At 36.2% G+C, this 17,209-nt stretch overlaps 1 protein-coding gene across 1 annotated transcript in view; it reads left to right on the top strand.

The window, feature by feature from the left end:
- The window catches only part of PKHD1L1 (PKHD1 like 1), a 222,093-nt gene that overhangs the window by 23,234 nt on the left and 181,650 nt on the right, over window positions 1–17,209 (top strand). Inside the window, exons 4-11 of the mRNA XM_069081363.1 lie at window positions 2,606–2,714; window positions 7,124–7,181; window positions 7,316–7,409; window positions 11,519–11,572; window positions 12,276–12,349; window positions 12,901–12,943; window positions 15,064–15,134; window positions 16,378–16,488. Coding sequence (XP_068937464.1) covers window positions 2,606–2,714; window positions 7,124–7,181; window positions 7,316–7,409; window positions 11,519–11,572; window positions 12,276–12,349; window positions 12,901–12,943; window positions 15,064–15,134; window positions 16,378–16,488 — 614 coding nt within the window. The remainder of the gene's footprint in view (window positions 1–2,605; window positions 2,715–7,123; window positions 7,182–7,315; window positions 7,410–11,518; window positions 11,573–12,275; window positions 12,350–12,900; window positions 12,944–15,063; window positions 15,135–16,377; window positions 16,489–17,209) is intronic.

The raw sequence follows: 17,209 nt of genomic DNA, 5'->3' as shown, positions 1-17,209 counted from the left end.
GAAAATTGTATTCCACTGCCTCCAATCTTTCAGTGTGGAGGCTGACAAATCCTGTGCATTCCTCACTGTGGACCCTCGATATTTGAATTGTTTCTTTCTCGCCGCTTGAAGTATTTTCTCTTTTATCTGGTAGTTCTGGAGTTTGGCCACAACATTTCGAGGATTTTTCAGTTTGAGATCTCTTACAGCAGGTGTCCGGTGGATTCTGTCGATTTCTATTTTCCCCTCAGGTTCTAGTATCTCAGGGCAGTTTTCCTTAACGAGCTCTTGGAGAATGTTGTCCAGGCTCATTTTTTCATCATAATTTTCTGGTAGGCCTATGATTCTCAGATTATCTCTCCTGGATCTGTTTTCCAGGTCAGTTATTTTTTCTTTGAGGTATTTTACCTCTTTTTCTAATTTTTCATTTTTGTTGTTTTGCTTGGCTAATTCTTGGTTCCTCATAGAGTTATTTGTTTCCATTTGTTTAATTCTGGTTTTTAGCAAATCATTTTCCTTGGTTAATTTTTGAAGCTCCTTTTCCATATCATACACTTTTCTTTTTAGAGAGATGTTTTCCTCATTATAATGTTTTTCGAATTCTGCTATTTTCTTTTTGAGAGAATTATTTTGTCTTCTATCTCTCTCATTTTGTTTTCAAAGTTCCTTTTGATCTCATCTAGGAGAGCCTTCTGTGCTTGGGATCCATTCCCTGTTAAAGTCTCAGCTGTGGGTGTGGAGTCCACATTGTCTCCCTCTGAGGTTGGTTCCTCCCTCTGAGGATAGTAGGACTCCAGAGTCTTTGTCTTTGTAGTCTTCTTTCTACCCATTTTGAGGCAGTGTCCTAGCCATGTCCTTCCTCTAGGATCCCAAGCCTTTACTGTAGAGGGTTTTGCTCTGGGGCAAGAGTTACTATATTTTCAGGGTCAGAGGGGGGGTTTGGAGCAAGTGGGGTTCACTCTGTCATCCTTGTCTTTGGAGGTCCTGAAAGGGGCTTTTTTTTATTTTTAAAGATTTCTGGGCTATGAAGTGGTAGCCCCAGGAGTGTTTGCTGTCCAGTATAGGGGCCCCTGTATTTGCTTCTTACCTTGCTCTTTCCAGTCCCAGACCTTTGGTGATAGGCCTGGTAGTGGACCTTGTGGTTGGTGGGAAGACTTGCCCTCCAAGTTGATCAGGCCCCTTCCAGGCCTGCATCCGCCAGCCGCGCCACGCACTCCTTCCCGCACAGGCCGCTGTGCCTTCCCGGCCTGCGCCCGCCATGCCACCATCTCCGCGCCTTCCCAGCCTGCCTCCTATGACCTTATTTTCAAAAATATTTTTGATAAAGCATTTTAAATGTTTTCTTTTGTTATCCTATGTATTTTATTTTATACATTAAAAACAAAACACTATTCTGAGCAAGGTTCCATAGGCTTCACCAGACTGTCAAAGGAGGGGGTCCATGACACGAAAAGGGTCAAGAACCCCTAATGAAGAATATTATTAGATCTCAGGGTAATAAATTATTGTTATTAATTACATTCTGAATGATTTGGGAAAGGTGACAGTAGGGGAAGGAGATGAGTGCCAAACATAGCAACATGAGTTAGTGGAAAGAGACCTGAGTCTGAATCCTGTCTGTGCTAATTATGTGTATCTCCTTGGGAAGGTTACTTACCTTTTTTGGGCAGACAATGACTCTAGATCATGGGGATTAAGAGAGCAGGAAATGAAAATTTACCTGTGATAGCCTGAAGAATGCCCTTATATGTTTATGGCTCACAGAGATCGGGAAGAGACAACCAAGAGTCCAAGACCCAGGCTCAGACTTACCCAGACACCTTGCATGAGCTTTAGGAGTTTAGGAAAGATGTTCCCTGCTCCTTGCTCTTCCCTAACACGCATATGCACGTGCACACATACACACACACGCACACGCACACACACACGCACACGCACACACACACGCACACGCACACACACACACACACACACACACACACACACACACAAAGTCTCAAAGAGAAGGTTCCATTTGACACACTCCAGAGTATAAGAAGTGAGACCAGAGATTGCGCTTCCCTTTAAAGTCTACTAAATTGGTGGCTCTCCCTGGTTGAGTGACCATTTTTAAAAAACATATTCCCCTATTCCCACTGCCATCACAGTGATCAGGGAATTGCTGTGTCATACCAAGGTGCCAAATCTTTCAGCTCTGGGTCAGAGCCCATGTGATTCATCCAGAAGGGGACCAGCATCCTACAGAAGAAGGGGAATCATGTTTACTCCATTGCATAAAGTAATTTGTAAACCTTTAAATGATATAGAAACATAATTAATATAGCCTTTTGTGCATATTAACTCCAACATGAAATAAGTGACCAATGATCATTTTGACTTTTTAAGAATCATTTAATACAACTGTATAACAGATAAAAGAGATAATAGTATGAGATTGGTCTCTATTTGAATTTGCAGCACTAAGAAAAGATTGGAGGGCTGTATCTGTCATTAAAATGTTACTGAACTTGAAAGGATTTGGAATTTATTGATATTTTTAGGAAATATTTAGGGTCAGGTAGGATTATTTTATTAATATTATTTTTAAATTTAAAATCCCATGTGTGATTTCAATTCATTTTTCTAGAGCAATGCCTGAAGATACTTACACAGTTAAAGTCAGCGTGGATGGAGTTCCTATCACAAATGATAATATCTGCAGAGGCCATGTCAACAGTTGGGCATGTAGCTTCCAGGTGTGTAGATATCCCATCTCTTTTGTTTAAACTTGGTAGGAAACACAGTGAGTAAATCAGGTTTAAAATGCTAACAAATGAAGATCTCATTTTCAGAGAAAGTGGTATTATAGAGGACTTCTTCTTGTAGAGGACTTATTGGGCAACTATATGGCCCAGTAGATAGAGTGCTGACCCTGCAATCAGGAAGACGTAAGTTCAGATCTGGCCTCAGATACTTACTAGCTATGTGACCCTGGGCAAGCCACCCAACTTCAATTTGCCTCAGTTTCCTCAACTGTAAAATGAGGATAATTACAGTACCTATCTTACAGGTTGTTGTGAGGAGGACCAATTAAGATAATATTTATGAAGCACAATGGTACATAGTAGGTGCTATTTAAATGCTTATTCCTTTCCCTTATCCTTTGTTTCCTACTGTTATTTTCTACACTGTTAGTTGAACCAAAAATGAATCAGAAAACCTGGTCTCTAATCCTGGATCCTTTATATGCTATGTTTTGTGTGACATTGGTTGAGGTACTTGACTTCTCTTAGCCTTAATTTACTTACCTGAAAAATGGGGATAATAGTGCTTTTATTCTTTACCTCACATAGTGTTGTTGTTAGAAAAGTGCTTTGCAAAATGTAAAGACTATATGAACCATCATCATTTCTTGATAACATTTTACACAAAGATTAGAGGTGCTTATTGGGTTACCCACTCTTAATTGTTGGTTTTATGAATATGTAGAAATAAAGCTATATATTTTTTTAAGTTTAACAAAAAGGAAATTGACTTAACAGGAGCACAAATGGCTATTCAAAAAATGAATAGCAATGGTTCAGGTATCCATAATCCCCTTCATGTCCAAATGGAAAAAAGTGTGTGAACTCATATAGCAGTGAAATTTTTCTCAAGGCTGAAGGTCTCTGATTCCTCACAGGGTAAGCGTTTTATCCCCTAAATGCCTGAAAAGCTGTGGCAATGACTGGATATCTGATCTCTTGGGCCAATCAAGTCTCCTGGACAGCTTTCAGTCCCATTAGGGAATATTAACTTTGCCCGTGTGGCAAGACCCTAATAAGTATTGATCCTACCACATCCTCAAATTCAAGGTATAATTTTGTGATTAATTGAACATATTAAGGATCTGCCCTTTTTGTCCATTATTGGTCTGTCTAGGAAATTCAAATGAAATGAATGTTAAACATAAGTGTTTTCTCCCTACTACCAATTCTTTTCCAGCCTTTGTTTATAGGATAATTTTTCCATAGTTGCAATTAATGTAGTATCATATATTTCCTTTTAAAATTTATATTTGTATAATTATTTCCTAGGATTCATAATACCCAGCTTCAGAATCAGTAAGAACTGGGTTCAAATCCTACCTCTTATGCTTCCTGTCTCTGTGACCTTGGTCAGTCCCCTTAGCTCTTAGTGCCTTGGGCATATCTCTAAGACTCTTAACTGGCAAAGTATTTGAGGATCTGAATTTGATAGTTTTCTCATGGGTAATTCCTTTGCTATATTACAGTGGTAGACTTGAAAAGTATCTCTGAGACCATCTAATGTAACCCCTTCATTTACTAATGAGGAAACTGAGGCCCAATGAGGTCAAGTGATTTGTTTAATTCATACAGCTAGTGAACCCAGGTCCTCTGGCTCCAGAACCAGTACTCTATCTACTTTACAACTACTGCCTCAAAAAGAAAAAAAATCCGTTTGTTCAAAAACAAACAAAAAGACATTGATGATTTACATCAGTGTCTTTTTTCACAATGATAAAACATTACAACTGAGGCAACTCTCTAACACTTTAAGTTGCATACATGGCAGGTACCCATAGGTAGAGAGAATTTCCTTATCTATTTCCTTTTTCATTGAAATCATAGGTTGGTTTTAAAAAATAGCTTTCTATCCCAATTTAATTTATCACAATTTGATCAGATATTGCCAAGTTGTCAGGTATTTTGGTTGTATACGATGTTTTACTCTTATAAATAGTTCTATTTCAGACATCTTGTATAAATTACTATTTTTTGCATCAATAGATGTAAAAAATTTCATACCTTTTGTTATATTTTAAGATTGTTCTTTAGAAAGGTTTAACAAATTCGTTACACTCTGCTCGTGCCCTCTTCCAACTGCTATTCCCCCCATTGAATTTGTTTACTTAGGTATATGTTGTTTCCCTCTTTGAGGGCAGGTACAACTTAATTTTGCCCTTTTATTCCCCAGTCCCCAGCACAGTGATTGGCACAGAGTGGCAATATTGGTCAATATTAGTCTATTAACTGTTAATAAATGCCATTGATTAATTGACTGGTTGTCTAAAGCTTCTTTCTGTTCTTAGCTAATTCATGCAGTCTCCTAGTTTAATGATCACTCTATTCCTAAATGCTCAAAAACAATTTGCCTCAGATTTGGTGGGAAATTGACATCAACTCACTAGCCTACATTGTGGTTCCATCTTTTCTCCCTTTAAAAAAATTGAGACATTTACCCATATCTAATCTTCTTATATGGTGCAGTTTCTCAAAGTTTATTGACAACAATTTAGTAATCTTATCTCCAGGTAATTCAGGAGATGTTGTCCATGTTCATAGGCAGCAAGTATACGTGAAGATGAAATAACACAAGTTAAAAAGGGAATAGTACATAAAAGCGTTTATACAGGGATGTATGTTATATGTAGCAGAAAAGGAGTCATCTCTATCTGGGGAACTAGGGAAGGATCATAATGACATCTGAGCTGGTTCTTGAAGGGAGAAAATAATTTCAATAGAGAATCTGTTCTGTCATAGGGGGGGTGACCTGTGGAAAAACATGAAACCAATAGAGGGCAGCATGAGATCAGAGAATGATTACTTGTCCAATTTGAAATTTCAAGGTATGGAGAGAAGTAGTAAGGCAAAAGGGTAAGGAAGATTAGTTGAAGTCAAATCATGGCTGGCTTTGAATGCAAGAATAAGGAGGAATTTTGTTTGCTTGTTTGTTTTTATTGTGCCCTTTTGGCAGTAAGGATGTACTGAAAGTTTTTGCATGGTGGAAGGGTATGATCAGATGTATATATTAGAAAGATTACTTTAGAAACAGCATGAAGGATGGATTGGAGAGCAGAGAATTTGGAAGTAGGAAGATTAATTAGGAAGCTAAGTAAGAGGTAAAAATAACCTGAACAGATGCAGTAGGAGTAGTAGATAAAAATGAGGACATGGATATTGATTGAATGTAAAAAATGAAGGTTATAGATGAGTCAGAGATGACTCCAAATTTTGGAGTGTGGGTGTCTGGAAGGATAGTTGTATCATCAACAGAAGTAGTAAATTTAGGAGAGTCAGACTTTGAGGGAGAAAATACTATAAATTTGGAATATGTTGAGTTTCTTTTGAAGCTAGAGCATCAAGGAGGAGCTGCTCAACAGATATGGAAATTTGGGATGGGGGCTCTGAGGAGAAATTGGGACTGGATTGTAGTTCTGATAGTCACATGCATGAAAGTGAAAATTTAAGCCATTTAAATTGATAAGATCATTGAGAGAGTGAAGAAAAAGAAGGAAGGAGAGCCAAGGAGAGTCTTAGGGGGTTACCACCCTTAAAAGGTAACAGAACAAGAGGAATCAGGCATCAGGGAAGGAGACCATAGTGGAGCTGTCAAAGAGATTGGAATAAAACTGGGATAGGGAAGTATCATAGAATAAAAGGGAGGAGAAAGTATCAAAAAGTGGGAAATAGTCACCAATGTCAGATAGTATAGAATAGCCAATGGAGGTTGGTTTAGCATTATTATGTGGAATAAGGCAGGTACTGAAGCATTAACATAACTGGGGGAATATCTTACAGACAAATAAATGACAACCAGAAGAATTAGGAGAGGGTCACATTCACATTTAGATGTATAGTGATAAACAAAGTAATCTAGTGTATGAGACCATTTTACAGCTAAGGTAACTGAGGACTAGGAAGGTTAGGTGACTTGTCCAAGACTACACAGGTAGTAAACATCAGAAATGGGATTTGAACTGAGGTGATCTCCCTCCATAGCCAGTGCTTTTTTATCATGCCAGATAGGATGAAATAAACACAAATGGAGATGAGGCTGTTGAATATGAGTGACAGAGAAAGGCTGTGGATATTCTCAGGCCTTAGCTGTCTCTGCACAGAAACACAAAGTAGATAACTCAGTTTTAAAATTCAAGTCACATGTAGTCTTAAATAATAATTGAATTGAAAAATACTTTCAAAGGGTTAGAATTATCAGTTAATTACTTCAACTCAACATTTCAATTTATATGCATAGTCAATTAAAATAAAAATATCTGGACAATTTATATAGTGGAGATTAGTTGTATATACAAATTGTAATGTATGATGTTTAGGGAGTGCTGAAGATATAGTACTTCATATGTATTCTTGCTGCTTTACAGACCAAAAATTTCAGAACTCCAACAATAAGGAACATCACACCTTTGACTGGATTACCAGGTCAGTTATAAAACAGCTAAAGTGCATTCACTTCATCTACAATTTTGTGGTATTCTATTTTGTGTTATAGTCTAACATACATTTAAAATACTTAGTTTTACTTAACCAATACCACCTTATCCCTCCTTTTCTAGGCTCAATAATAACAATCCAAGGCAGAATCTTTACCGATGTCTATGGAAGTAACACTGCTTTGAGTTCTAATGGAAAAAATGTTAGGATTTTGAGGTACTTGTTTTATCTAGCAACATTCATTTAATAGGCAAGATGTAACATTCTATTAATAATGTGTATGATACTATAAAATATGTCTGCAAAATGAAGAGATTGAATGAAATGATTGCTAAGGTGCCTTGTGGTGCTAACTTGTTCTGGTATCAAAATGCTTCCATGTAGTGTAACATGACCGTGAACACCAGTAATGTTACAGAAATGCAAATAGAGAGATTGTGAGATGAATGCAATTGACTTGGGGCCTCTGACCAGTTGTCCTTATGTTCCATCTGAGTTAGCTCCTTCTGCCTCTACTGGAGAAAATAAAAGTGATATTAATCAAAGTCACTTGAGGCCAAGTCAGTATCATAGCAATCACGGGAATTAGTATAATTATATTTGAGAGCTGGAAGAGAACTTTGAAATTATTTAGCCCACACATTTTACAGATGTGAAAACTATACCCAGAGAAGCTGACTTACTATTGCAGGGTCACATGACTAATTAGTGTTGGTGTCAGACACATCTGACCCCATCTTTCTTAACAGAAAGTATCACATATCTACTACCAAAACATCAGAACTTCAGCAATTCATCCAAATGTAGTCCAAATTCATGTGTATGTGCTTTATACAGATCATTCACTATTAATATCACTTAAAAAACCATAAACAGAAGAAAACTTTGAATGCAAAGGGATAACATAGCAGGATAGTGACTTGTTCCAGGACTGTTTCTATCTGAATCTCAACCAAAAAGATGAGAAAAATGAGGTAATGATGATGTGAAACTGCACAATCTATGTTTTAAATAATGTCTAACGTCTCTTCTAGATCTTAAATATAGTTATATTAACTCAGATTATTGTTATGAAATTAGCATGATTCCAAGTGACTGTAATGATAGCTGATAATAACTTAAGCTATATGTCTTGCACCTGAATATGGAAGTGAAGGAAGTAGTCAAAAGATTTGTTTGGTTGGTTAGTTGTAATTTTCTGAATAGGAGCATGAGGAACAGAAACCAGAAGGGTGTTTGATAGTATTTTTTTTTAATTAGGAAAAGGAGGTGGGAAATTGTAGAGAGGATGAGGAATTTCATTAACTTTTAAAATTGGAGAGATAAGAAGAAAAATCATATCACAGATAGCAAGGAAGTTATCTTTAAACTTGTTTATTTCAAATTTATTTCTAAGTTGTTAAGAGCAAGACATTGAAATATTGATTTTTAGGTAAGGGGTCTAGAACTAGATTCATTTAAAGATAACAGGTGTGGTAGTAAAGGAGAAATTTATGGTGAGACAAATAATGGAGATGAGTAGAGAACGAAGGAGGAAATTTGTGAATTTTTAAGAAAAATCTCACAAGAATTTGTGAAAACTCAGGCTTTTGGGGAGATTTTTTAAAATACATTTTTTTAGTCGGAGAAAAAGAAAGATCAAAAGACAGAACAGGAGCTTTGTACCGGGCAGCTGGAATGCAAGTAACTGACAAAAAAGAGAACAGAGTTGCTTAGTTTTTGCTTATTTCTCTGCCAAAGAGAATGATCTTTATACTGGAAATGATAGGGAGAAAATGACTATCAGACAGTTGATGCCCCACATAAAATAAGAGATAGTTAGAGGGCACTTAATTGTACATGGTGAAATCAAGTCATCTGGTCTAGATGAACTATATCTTTGAGTTTTGAAAGAATTAGCAAGAATGATTGCTGAGTCACTGACATAATTTCCTTTAAAAACAACAACAATAACAGAACTACTAAACTCTGATGAGGGAAATGCTGTGAATATAATTTGTCTAGATTTTTGGCATATCTCCTAATAAAGTTCTCATACTATTCTTGTGGACAATATGGAGAGAAATGGATCATATGGTGACAATCAGATTCAAATTCAAAACTAGTTGAATGATCAGACTCAAAGAATGGTCATTAATGGTTCAATGTGAGCATGGTAGGTCTTCAATGGAGTACCCTAGGGATATACACTTGGCCCTGTGATTTTTAACATTTTAAATAAATACTTAGATAAATGCAGAGATGGAATGCTTATTAAATTTGCAAATGACAAAAATCTGGGAGAAATAGCTAATGCTGTAAAAGTTAAGATCCAAAAGGATATTGACAGGCTAGAACACTGGAATGAATCTAACAAAACGAAATTCAGTAGGGATAAATGTAAAGTTTTGTATTTGGGCACTTTAAAAAAAACTGCTTTACACTTATAAGAGGGAGAAAGCAGGAAGTTGCTCTGGAAAAATATCTTGAGATTTCAGTAGACTGAAAGTTCAATTCAAAATGATATAGCAGCCAAAAAACCTGCACTGGGATAGAGATGGCTTCCAGTAAAGAGAAGTAATAGTTTTACTGTAGCCTGTCCTTGTCAAATACCACCTTGTTCAGACATGGGCACCATGCTTTGAGAAGGATATTAATAAGATGGAAAGTATTGAGAGGAGGGCAGCTAGTATGATGAAGGGCCTTAATTTCATGTCATATGATGAGAAGTTGCAAAATTTGGGCATGTTTATCCCAGAGAAGAAAATACTCAGAGGAACATGATAGTTCTTTTCCAGTATTTGAAAGGCTGTCATGTGGAGGATTAGATATGTTTTGTTTGGATAAAGAAGGCAGAACCAGAAACAATGGATGGAAGCTGCAAAGAAACAAATTCAGACTTGAATTTAGGAAAAAAACTTGGTAACCCTAGTTAGTGCTGTATAAAAGTGGAATGGGTTGTCTCAAGAAGTGCTGGGCACCTCCTCCTTGGAAGTCTTTAAGTAAAGGTTGATTGACCACTTATCAAGTAAGTTATAGTATGGATTCCTTCTGGGTATGGATTGCCTCTGAAGTCCCGTCCTAATTTCAGATTCTGTGAAGACAAAGCCCAGGACAAAGCCTTCAGTACATTCACATTTAGGGAAAAAACTATGGATGGTGATCTAGCAAAGGAGAATTGGGGGTGCTAAAACAAGAGAAAATAATATAAAAAAAGAAGGGAGAGTAGCTAACAAATAAGAATAATCAATAATGTCAAATGCTGTAGATAGTTTAAGAAGGAGCATCAAGAAAAAGCCAGATCTGGGAGGCCAGGTAGCACAGTGAGTAAGAGCACCGGCTCCAGTACGACCTGGAGATCGAATCCCAGGCTCAGATACTTAGCATCCACCCAGAAACACCTGGCCATGTAACCTTGAGCAAGTTACTTAACCCCGATTGCTTTAAAAAAAAAAAAGAAAAGAAAAAACCAGATTTGCTCATCAAGAGATTGCTAGTCACTCTGGAGAGAGTAGTTTCCATTGAATAGTAAAGTCAGAGGTTATGGCAAAGGTTTGAGAAGTGAAAAAAGAATGTGGAAGCAGCTAGAGCAAGTAAGCAGACTTTTTATTTAGGAGTTTTGACTATGAAAGGGAGAAGAGATATAGGATGATAGTTTGAAGGGATGGTAGGGTCAAATATGTTTTTTTTTGTTTTTAAGAGCGAAGGAGACTTGTGTACTTTTGTAGACAATGGAGAGAATCAGTAGATATAGATGGAAGGATGAATGTAGGAGTACTCTACAAGAAGACTTGAGAGAGATGTAAATCTAAGGTACATGTAGATACATTGAATTTGGTGAAAAAGGTCATCTCTTCATCAGAGACTGGAGTAAAGGAGGAAAGAATGGGATACTTATTCATTCATTTACTTTTGCATTTGTGAGGTTTAAAAAGCAGAAGATGAGGGAGCTTGTAGCAAAAGTCCTTGATTTTCTTCGTAGGGTAAGGGGCTTGGTCCTTTCCTGAAAGGAAGGGAAGAAAAATGGCATAAGAAAATTGAGGAGAAAAGAGATGTTTTGAACAACCTCTGCAAACAGTAGAGTAGGAAATTAATTGGACGTGAACAAAAGAATTGCCTTGCATCATTGTGGCCCTGAAAGGAATTATATAACAAATTTGCAGTGGACTCAATCACCATGGGTGCATGACTTCTTCCACCAAGTGAGGTAAGAGCGGAGTGATAGCATTAGAGAAGATAGTAAGAAAGATTTACACAGAGGGGGTTGGATAATACAGGGAGAACTGTCAATTTGTGCAATTTATCAGATTAAACTTGTCCTTTTTCTCAATTAAAAAAATGTCTAGAGTTTATGTTGGTGGAATGCCCTGTGAGCTTCTCATACCTCAATCAGACAATTTGTAAGTAATATTAAATGGCTTTACTTAAATAAGTTTAGAAATATAAGTATAGAAAATGTTTAAAATTAAGAAAGTAATTTTTAACATTTTACACAACTCTCTTAGTACTTTATATATGGTATTTGTAAATAGAAGAGTGTCAATTGAATGGAACTAGATGTATGTAATCATGTAGTCAAATCTGGTATCAGTAAAACATAAAGTATTACCCAGGAACTTATTGCATTTAAAACCATATAATGAATTGTTTCACTTTTGGAAAGAGCATTTTTATGTTGCATATATAAATTTCATTTTTCAAAAATAAGACATTATTTTTCATATGGATATGAAAATATTTTTCAAAAATGAATCAGTATATTCCACACAAGCAATATGAAAAATATTTTTTTCAAAAATTCAACACATGTGAAAAATGGTTTTAAAAATAAAACAATTCTTTATTGGGCTATATATTTAAATTAATTTCTTTAAAATTACTTTTGAGGACATTTATGTTAATTCATTATGCTTTAATGATTTCATTATGTTAAATACCACTTGAATATGTAGATGTTCAACTGGGAATAGGGAATAGTTGATTATACATAAACTTTTTAAATATGATTTGACCTGTTGTAAATTTTTATATAATTTGAAATTAATGATTAATTTTAGGAGATGCTGTTTGAGTTAATATTTATTTACATATGAATTTTATTAGGTATGGTCTAAAACTAGACCATGAAAATAGTGACATGGGCACCATGATTTGTAAAATGACTGGAACCTATATTGGTAAGTGTTAAGTTATTTTTCATCATCTTTTCCTTAAATGCCTCCAAGCATTTGCATCAGCTCAATCTGTCTCTTCAATTTTCTTCTAACTAACTAACTATATATATATATATATATATATATTTATATATATATATATACATTCATTCTTCCTTTCTTTGGCATCCTTTTAATTCTATCTACGTATAATCTTTTTTCTACATCTTTTATTGTTATAATTAGGCTTCCATATTTTCTTCATTCTTTTTCTATTCCATTGTGAATTATGTATCATTTTGACTGCCTTTCTGATAGCCTTTTTTAAAATGGTTTTTGTTTTAATTCTTTCTTTATTCCTCATTTTGATTTTTTTTTACTTCACTTAATTTTAATTTACATACATGTTTCTTTATTTGTCGTATCCTTTCATGAAACAGTTTTGTTTTCAGATTTACTTCTCTTCCCTATTATCTTTTCATCAATTTGGTAATGCACATTGTTATTTTTCTTCTATCAGTAAAGATGAAACAGTGATGAAGAATTTGATTAAGTATTCCATTTTTAATTGACAGGTCATCACAATGTCAGCTTCATCTTAGATAGTGATTATGGGAGGTGAGTCATTTCATTATAATACAGCTTTCATAATGGAATTTATGTGTGGAATGCAAACCTAGGAATGATTTATATCACGATTTACAAAAATGAAGAACATGTACCACTCAAAAGAAACTTTAGAGGCTTTAATGACCCCATTCAATATAAAACATGGGCATGGCATTTACTCTTATAAATTGCCTAGACTGCTAGAAAAAAAGATTTGGTTCATTTAGATATTGGGTATAATATAACATTTTGTGGTTCTTTTAGTTTAATTTTGAATCTGGTTCTATATACTTACCTTTATTGGGCAACACTATGTTCAATGCACATGATAATTTTAGGAACAAAGTACTATCCTCGTAGCTAGTTATCACTCAATGTTAGTTTTAACTATTTTTAAATGGTCAGAAATTCTAAATGTGTTTTAGGGCTGTGGAATTTTACAGAAAATAGTTAGCTATTCTCTTAAATTGTCAATCACATAATGTCAAGGTGACTAGTTTTAGTCATTTTGATTTTTTTAAATTAAGACTAGTTTCCAGTTGCATGCTATTCTAAGAAGTTTGAGAATTCAAAATTATTATAGACTTTTAGAAATATTTTTATTTGCTGAACTTGATGTGCTTTTCAGACATAGAATCACTAAACATTATGGAGCTGGTGATCTCAGAGCATATGAACATATAGGGGGATACAATTCCCATGTTCATTTACTATGACAGCTAGGAATTTCAGTACCTAGTGCCACTGAGTGCCACTGTGTCTATAGTGTTTTGATCATGCCTTTGTGTGATTAAAATAGACTAGAGACAGAGGTCATGAATATTGTTGAGTTTGAGGAACTGAGAGACCAAAGTATCAAACGGAGCAGGATCTGAGGTAGAGAAAAAGACTGAACCAATTTAGAAGGAAAGAGGGTGATCCGGAGGCCCACAGGGTATAACAAGTATATGAAAAGTCATTTTGGCAAAGATACAGGAGCGGTTTGCCATTTCCCTCTCCAACTTATTTTACAGATGAGAAAACTGAGACCAACAGAGCTAACTGACTTACCCAGGATCACACAACTAGTAAGGGTCTGAGGTTGGATTTGAACTCAGGAAGATGAGTCTTCCTGAATCCAGGGTTAACACTCTGTCTATGGCATTGGAATAGCTTCTAGTAAAGAGATAGTTTCAAGTAGCCTGCCCATGTCAAATATCACCTGGTATATTATGTTCAGACTGGGACTGGCCTAGTGTTAAGGAGACTCATCTTCATGCGTTGAAATCTGGCTTTAGACACTTGCTAGCTGTGAGACCCTGGGCAAGTTACTTAACCCTGTTGACCTCAGTTTCCTCATCTGTAAAATGAACTGGAGAAGGAAATGGCAAAACCACTCCAATATCTTCCAAGAAAATCCCACATGGGTTCATGAAATGTCGGGCACAACTGAAGAATATTGCAACAATGAGAAGATTTGAGAAAGGGATGATTGTTAGGGAAATCTGCTGGAAAAGATGGGAGGGAATGAAATTAAGGGTATACATAAAGGTGATAACCTTGGCAAGGAAGACAGTCACCTCATCTTTAGACTGGGGGAATAATGTCAAGTTTTAAGATGTAGAGATGAATGGCAAATGGCCTGAATTTTCTCAATAAATATGAGACAAGGTCCTAAGAAGAGGGGAGAGGAGGTATGGGAGACTTGAAGAGAAAAGAAATGTAATGGAATAGTTTAGGAAACAGGTAAAAAGACTCAAGAAGGAGAAAAAGTCAAAGTAGTCAAAAGCCAACTTGCTGTCATTTGCTTCAGGCCTGTGCAACCTGTGGCCCACAGACCCATAAGAAGGCACGCCAGCTAGCCACCAAAATCCTTTGGTGTGCCATAGCCCTTGGGCTGCAGGTTGTGCAAGACTGGTATATCGTCACTAGAAGGAAATTCTGTTTGTTTGAAAATCATGCTGATTACTAGCTAACCTGTGATTTTCCAGGTGCTGAAAAAAAAGTTATCATTTGTCCTAGTATTTTTCCCAAGTATTGAAATTAGCCCAGAAATGAACAAAATCATTATTTCTCCCCCATTCAATTAAAAGCCTACATTTCCCCCAAATGAAAATAATTTTTAAAGGAACTTGTACTTTCTTTTACAGGAGCTTTCCACAGTTGTCAGCATATTTTATCTCCTCTCTTAATAAAATTGCCATGTTTCAGACATATGCAGGTATGTGGCTTTTTCCTTCTAAGTTAACATACACATTCACATACCGTGTTTCCCCGAAAATAAGACACTGTCTTATTATTTTTTTTGGACAGAAAAACACCAGAGGGCTTATTTTCAGGGGAGGGCTTATTTTAATGAACATTGACAGCAATTTTAATAAACAGGTAAATGTGAACAAAAAAATGTACCTTTATTCAATAAGCAAATCACTGGGGAAGAACAGGATGATGCACTCACTGCTGCAGCTCTGATTGGATGCAGCTCGGAGCGCGGCGTGCGTTTCACCGGGGGGGGGGAGACGGCATACAGAGGGTACCGTAATGTAGCGTGTAGCGCAGGGGATCACCTTCACTACAGTAGCAATCTCAATAGGGCTTATTTTCGGGAGAGGGCTTATTTTAGAGGAATCTTACACAGTAATGGGAGGGCTTATTTTCGGGATAGGTCTTATTATCGGGGAAACACGGTAGTATTGTGACAGGATCAGGGAAAATAAAACTCAGCAGCATTTATGAAGAAAATAATAACCAAAACTTTATTGTGTGAAGTAATGTGAAACCTGGTTGCAGGAAGTTGTTGGTCATGTGGAAAAAAGATATCAGTATTCTATGTTGCTTAATTATTCCCACACACATCAGAAAGCTCAAATTCATTCTCTAACTGCAAGAACAAAAAGAGAATTCCGTGCTTAACTTCTATCAATCAATCAGCAAATATGCATTAAATACCTACCATGTGATAGGCATTCTTCTTCTCCTTCCTATTCCTCCTCCTGCTCCTCTTCCTTCTTCTCCTTTCTTTTTGGCCCAGGCTTGTAGTGGAGGGACCCACTCATGGGTCTTATTTCTCTACTGATTGTTACAAGAGTTATGGCCTTCTTTATTTCCATCCTGGGCTGGTTTGCCCTTCCTTAGCTAATCTTATCTCCTTCTTGCCCCTTCCACCTCCCCACACTCCTGTAAGAACACCATATCGATGTTGGACTTAATGTAGATGGCTAAACACCTGATGGGCTTAGCTAACTGCAATTAAGAACTCCTGAGCTCAAGAGATCCACCAGCCTCAGCCTCCTTGGTAACTGGGATTACACATTGTGCAACCACACTTAGCAAGATCTTACATTCTAAGGGGGACTCTTTTTAGAGCCTGTGGGAGCAAAGTGGTTCTTAGGAATCCTTAGGTTTATTGCAAGAAAGTTATTCTTAGTCTAAACCCCATTCAACTAACTTTTTTTTATCCATAGAGGTCACTAAAATTTCACCATCAAAAGGGAGCATTCAAGGTGGCACGTTATTGACCATAACTGGACATTTCTTTGACCAGACTGACTCCCCAGTTCGTGTTATTATTGGAGGTATTTTCAGGGTTTTCCAGTACTGTTGCTGAACAAAATTTCATGGGCATCAAAGAGAAATACGGTTTTCTTTTTGAAAATGTAATAGAGAAAATAATATTTCTCCCCCAAAATTACTTATAGATTCATTCCAAATATCATGTAGTGGGTGGACAAGAATGGTCTATCTAGTCCAATGTTTAATGTATGTCTCCATTTGGAGAAAAGTATAGTAGTTATTCTATAACTGTCAGGCATGGAACACATCAGCCTCTGAAAAATGAAAATGAGTATCACATAAAAAAAATGAAGAAGTGTTTGTTGTGCATAAGCAGACTATAACATATAACCAATTAGGAAATGTAAAGATTAGGAGTAAAAGATGTCATCAGGGAAATGCATGATTAAAAAACAAGATATGTTTATCATATGGCAAGAATGAAGAATGACAGATGCGTCAACTAGTCTTCTCATGATGTCAGAAGACAAAAATGCTTTTAATATACCAAGTGACACTTTGAAATAATCATAAAACCCTTCTTTAAGACTTTATAGGCCGATGCTGAGTTTCACTAAAGGTTGGAGACAACGTTGAATTTTCTATAATGAGTTCTATCCTGGATCTTCTGGTCCACTTTCAGGGTGCCAACCCATTTTAAAAGAAAGGCCAGTTTTGAGGTTTCAATTTTGTTAACAATGAAAAGGACCTACCTCAATACATTTTATTGCCCATTTTTAAAAG

This window comes from Petaurus breviceps, unplaced genomic scaffold (genome assembly GCF_028583685.1).
Source record: "Petaurus breviceps papuanus isolate PSGF00001 unplaced genomic scaffold, PetGlider_PUasm1.0 98, whole genome shotgun sequence".
Lineage (NCBI taxonomy): Eukaryota > Metazoa > Chordata > Mammalia > Diprotodontia > Petauridae > Petaurus > Petaurus breviceps.
This window is presented reverse-complemented; position numbering and strand designations above follow the sequence as displayed.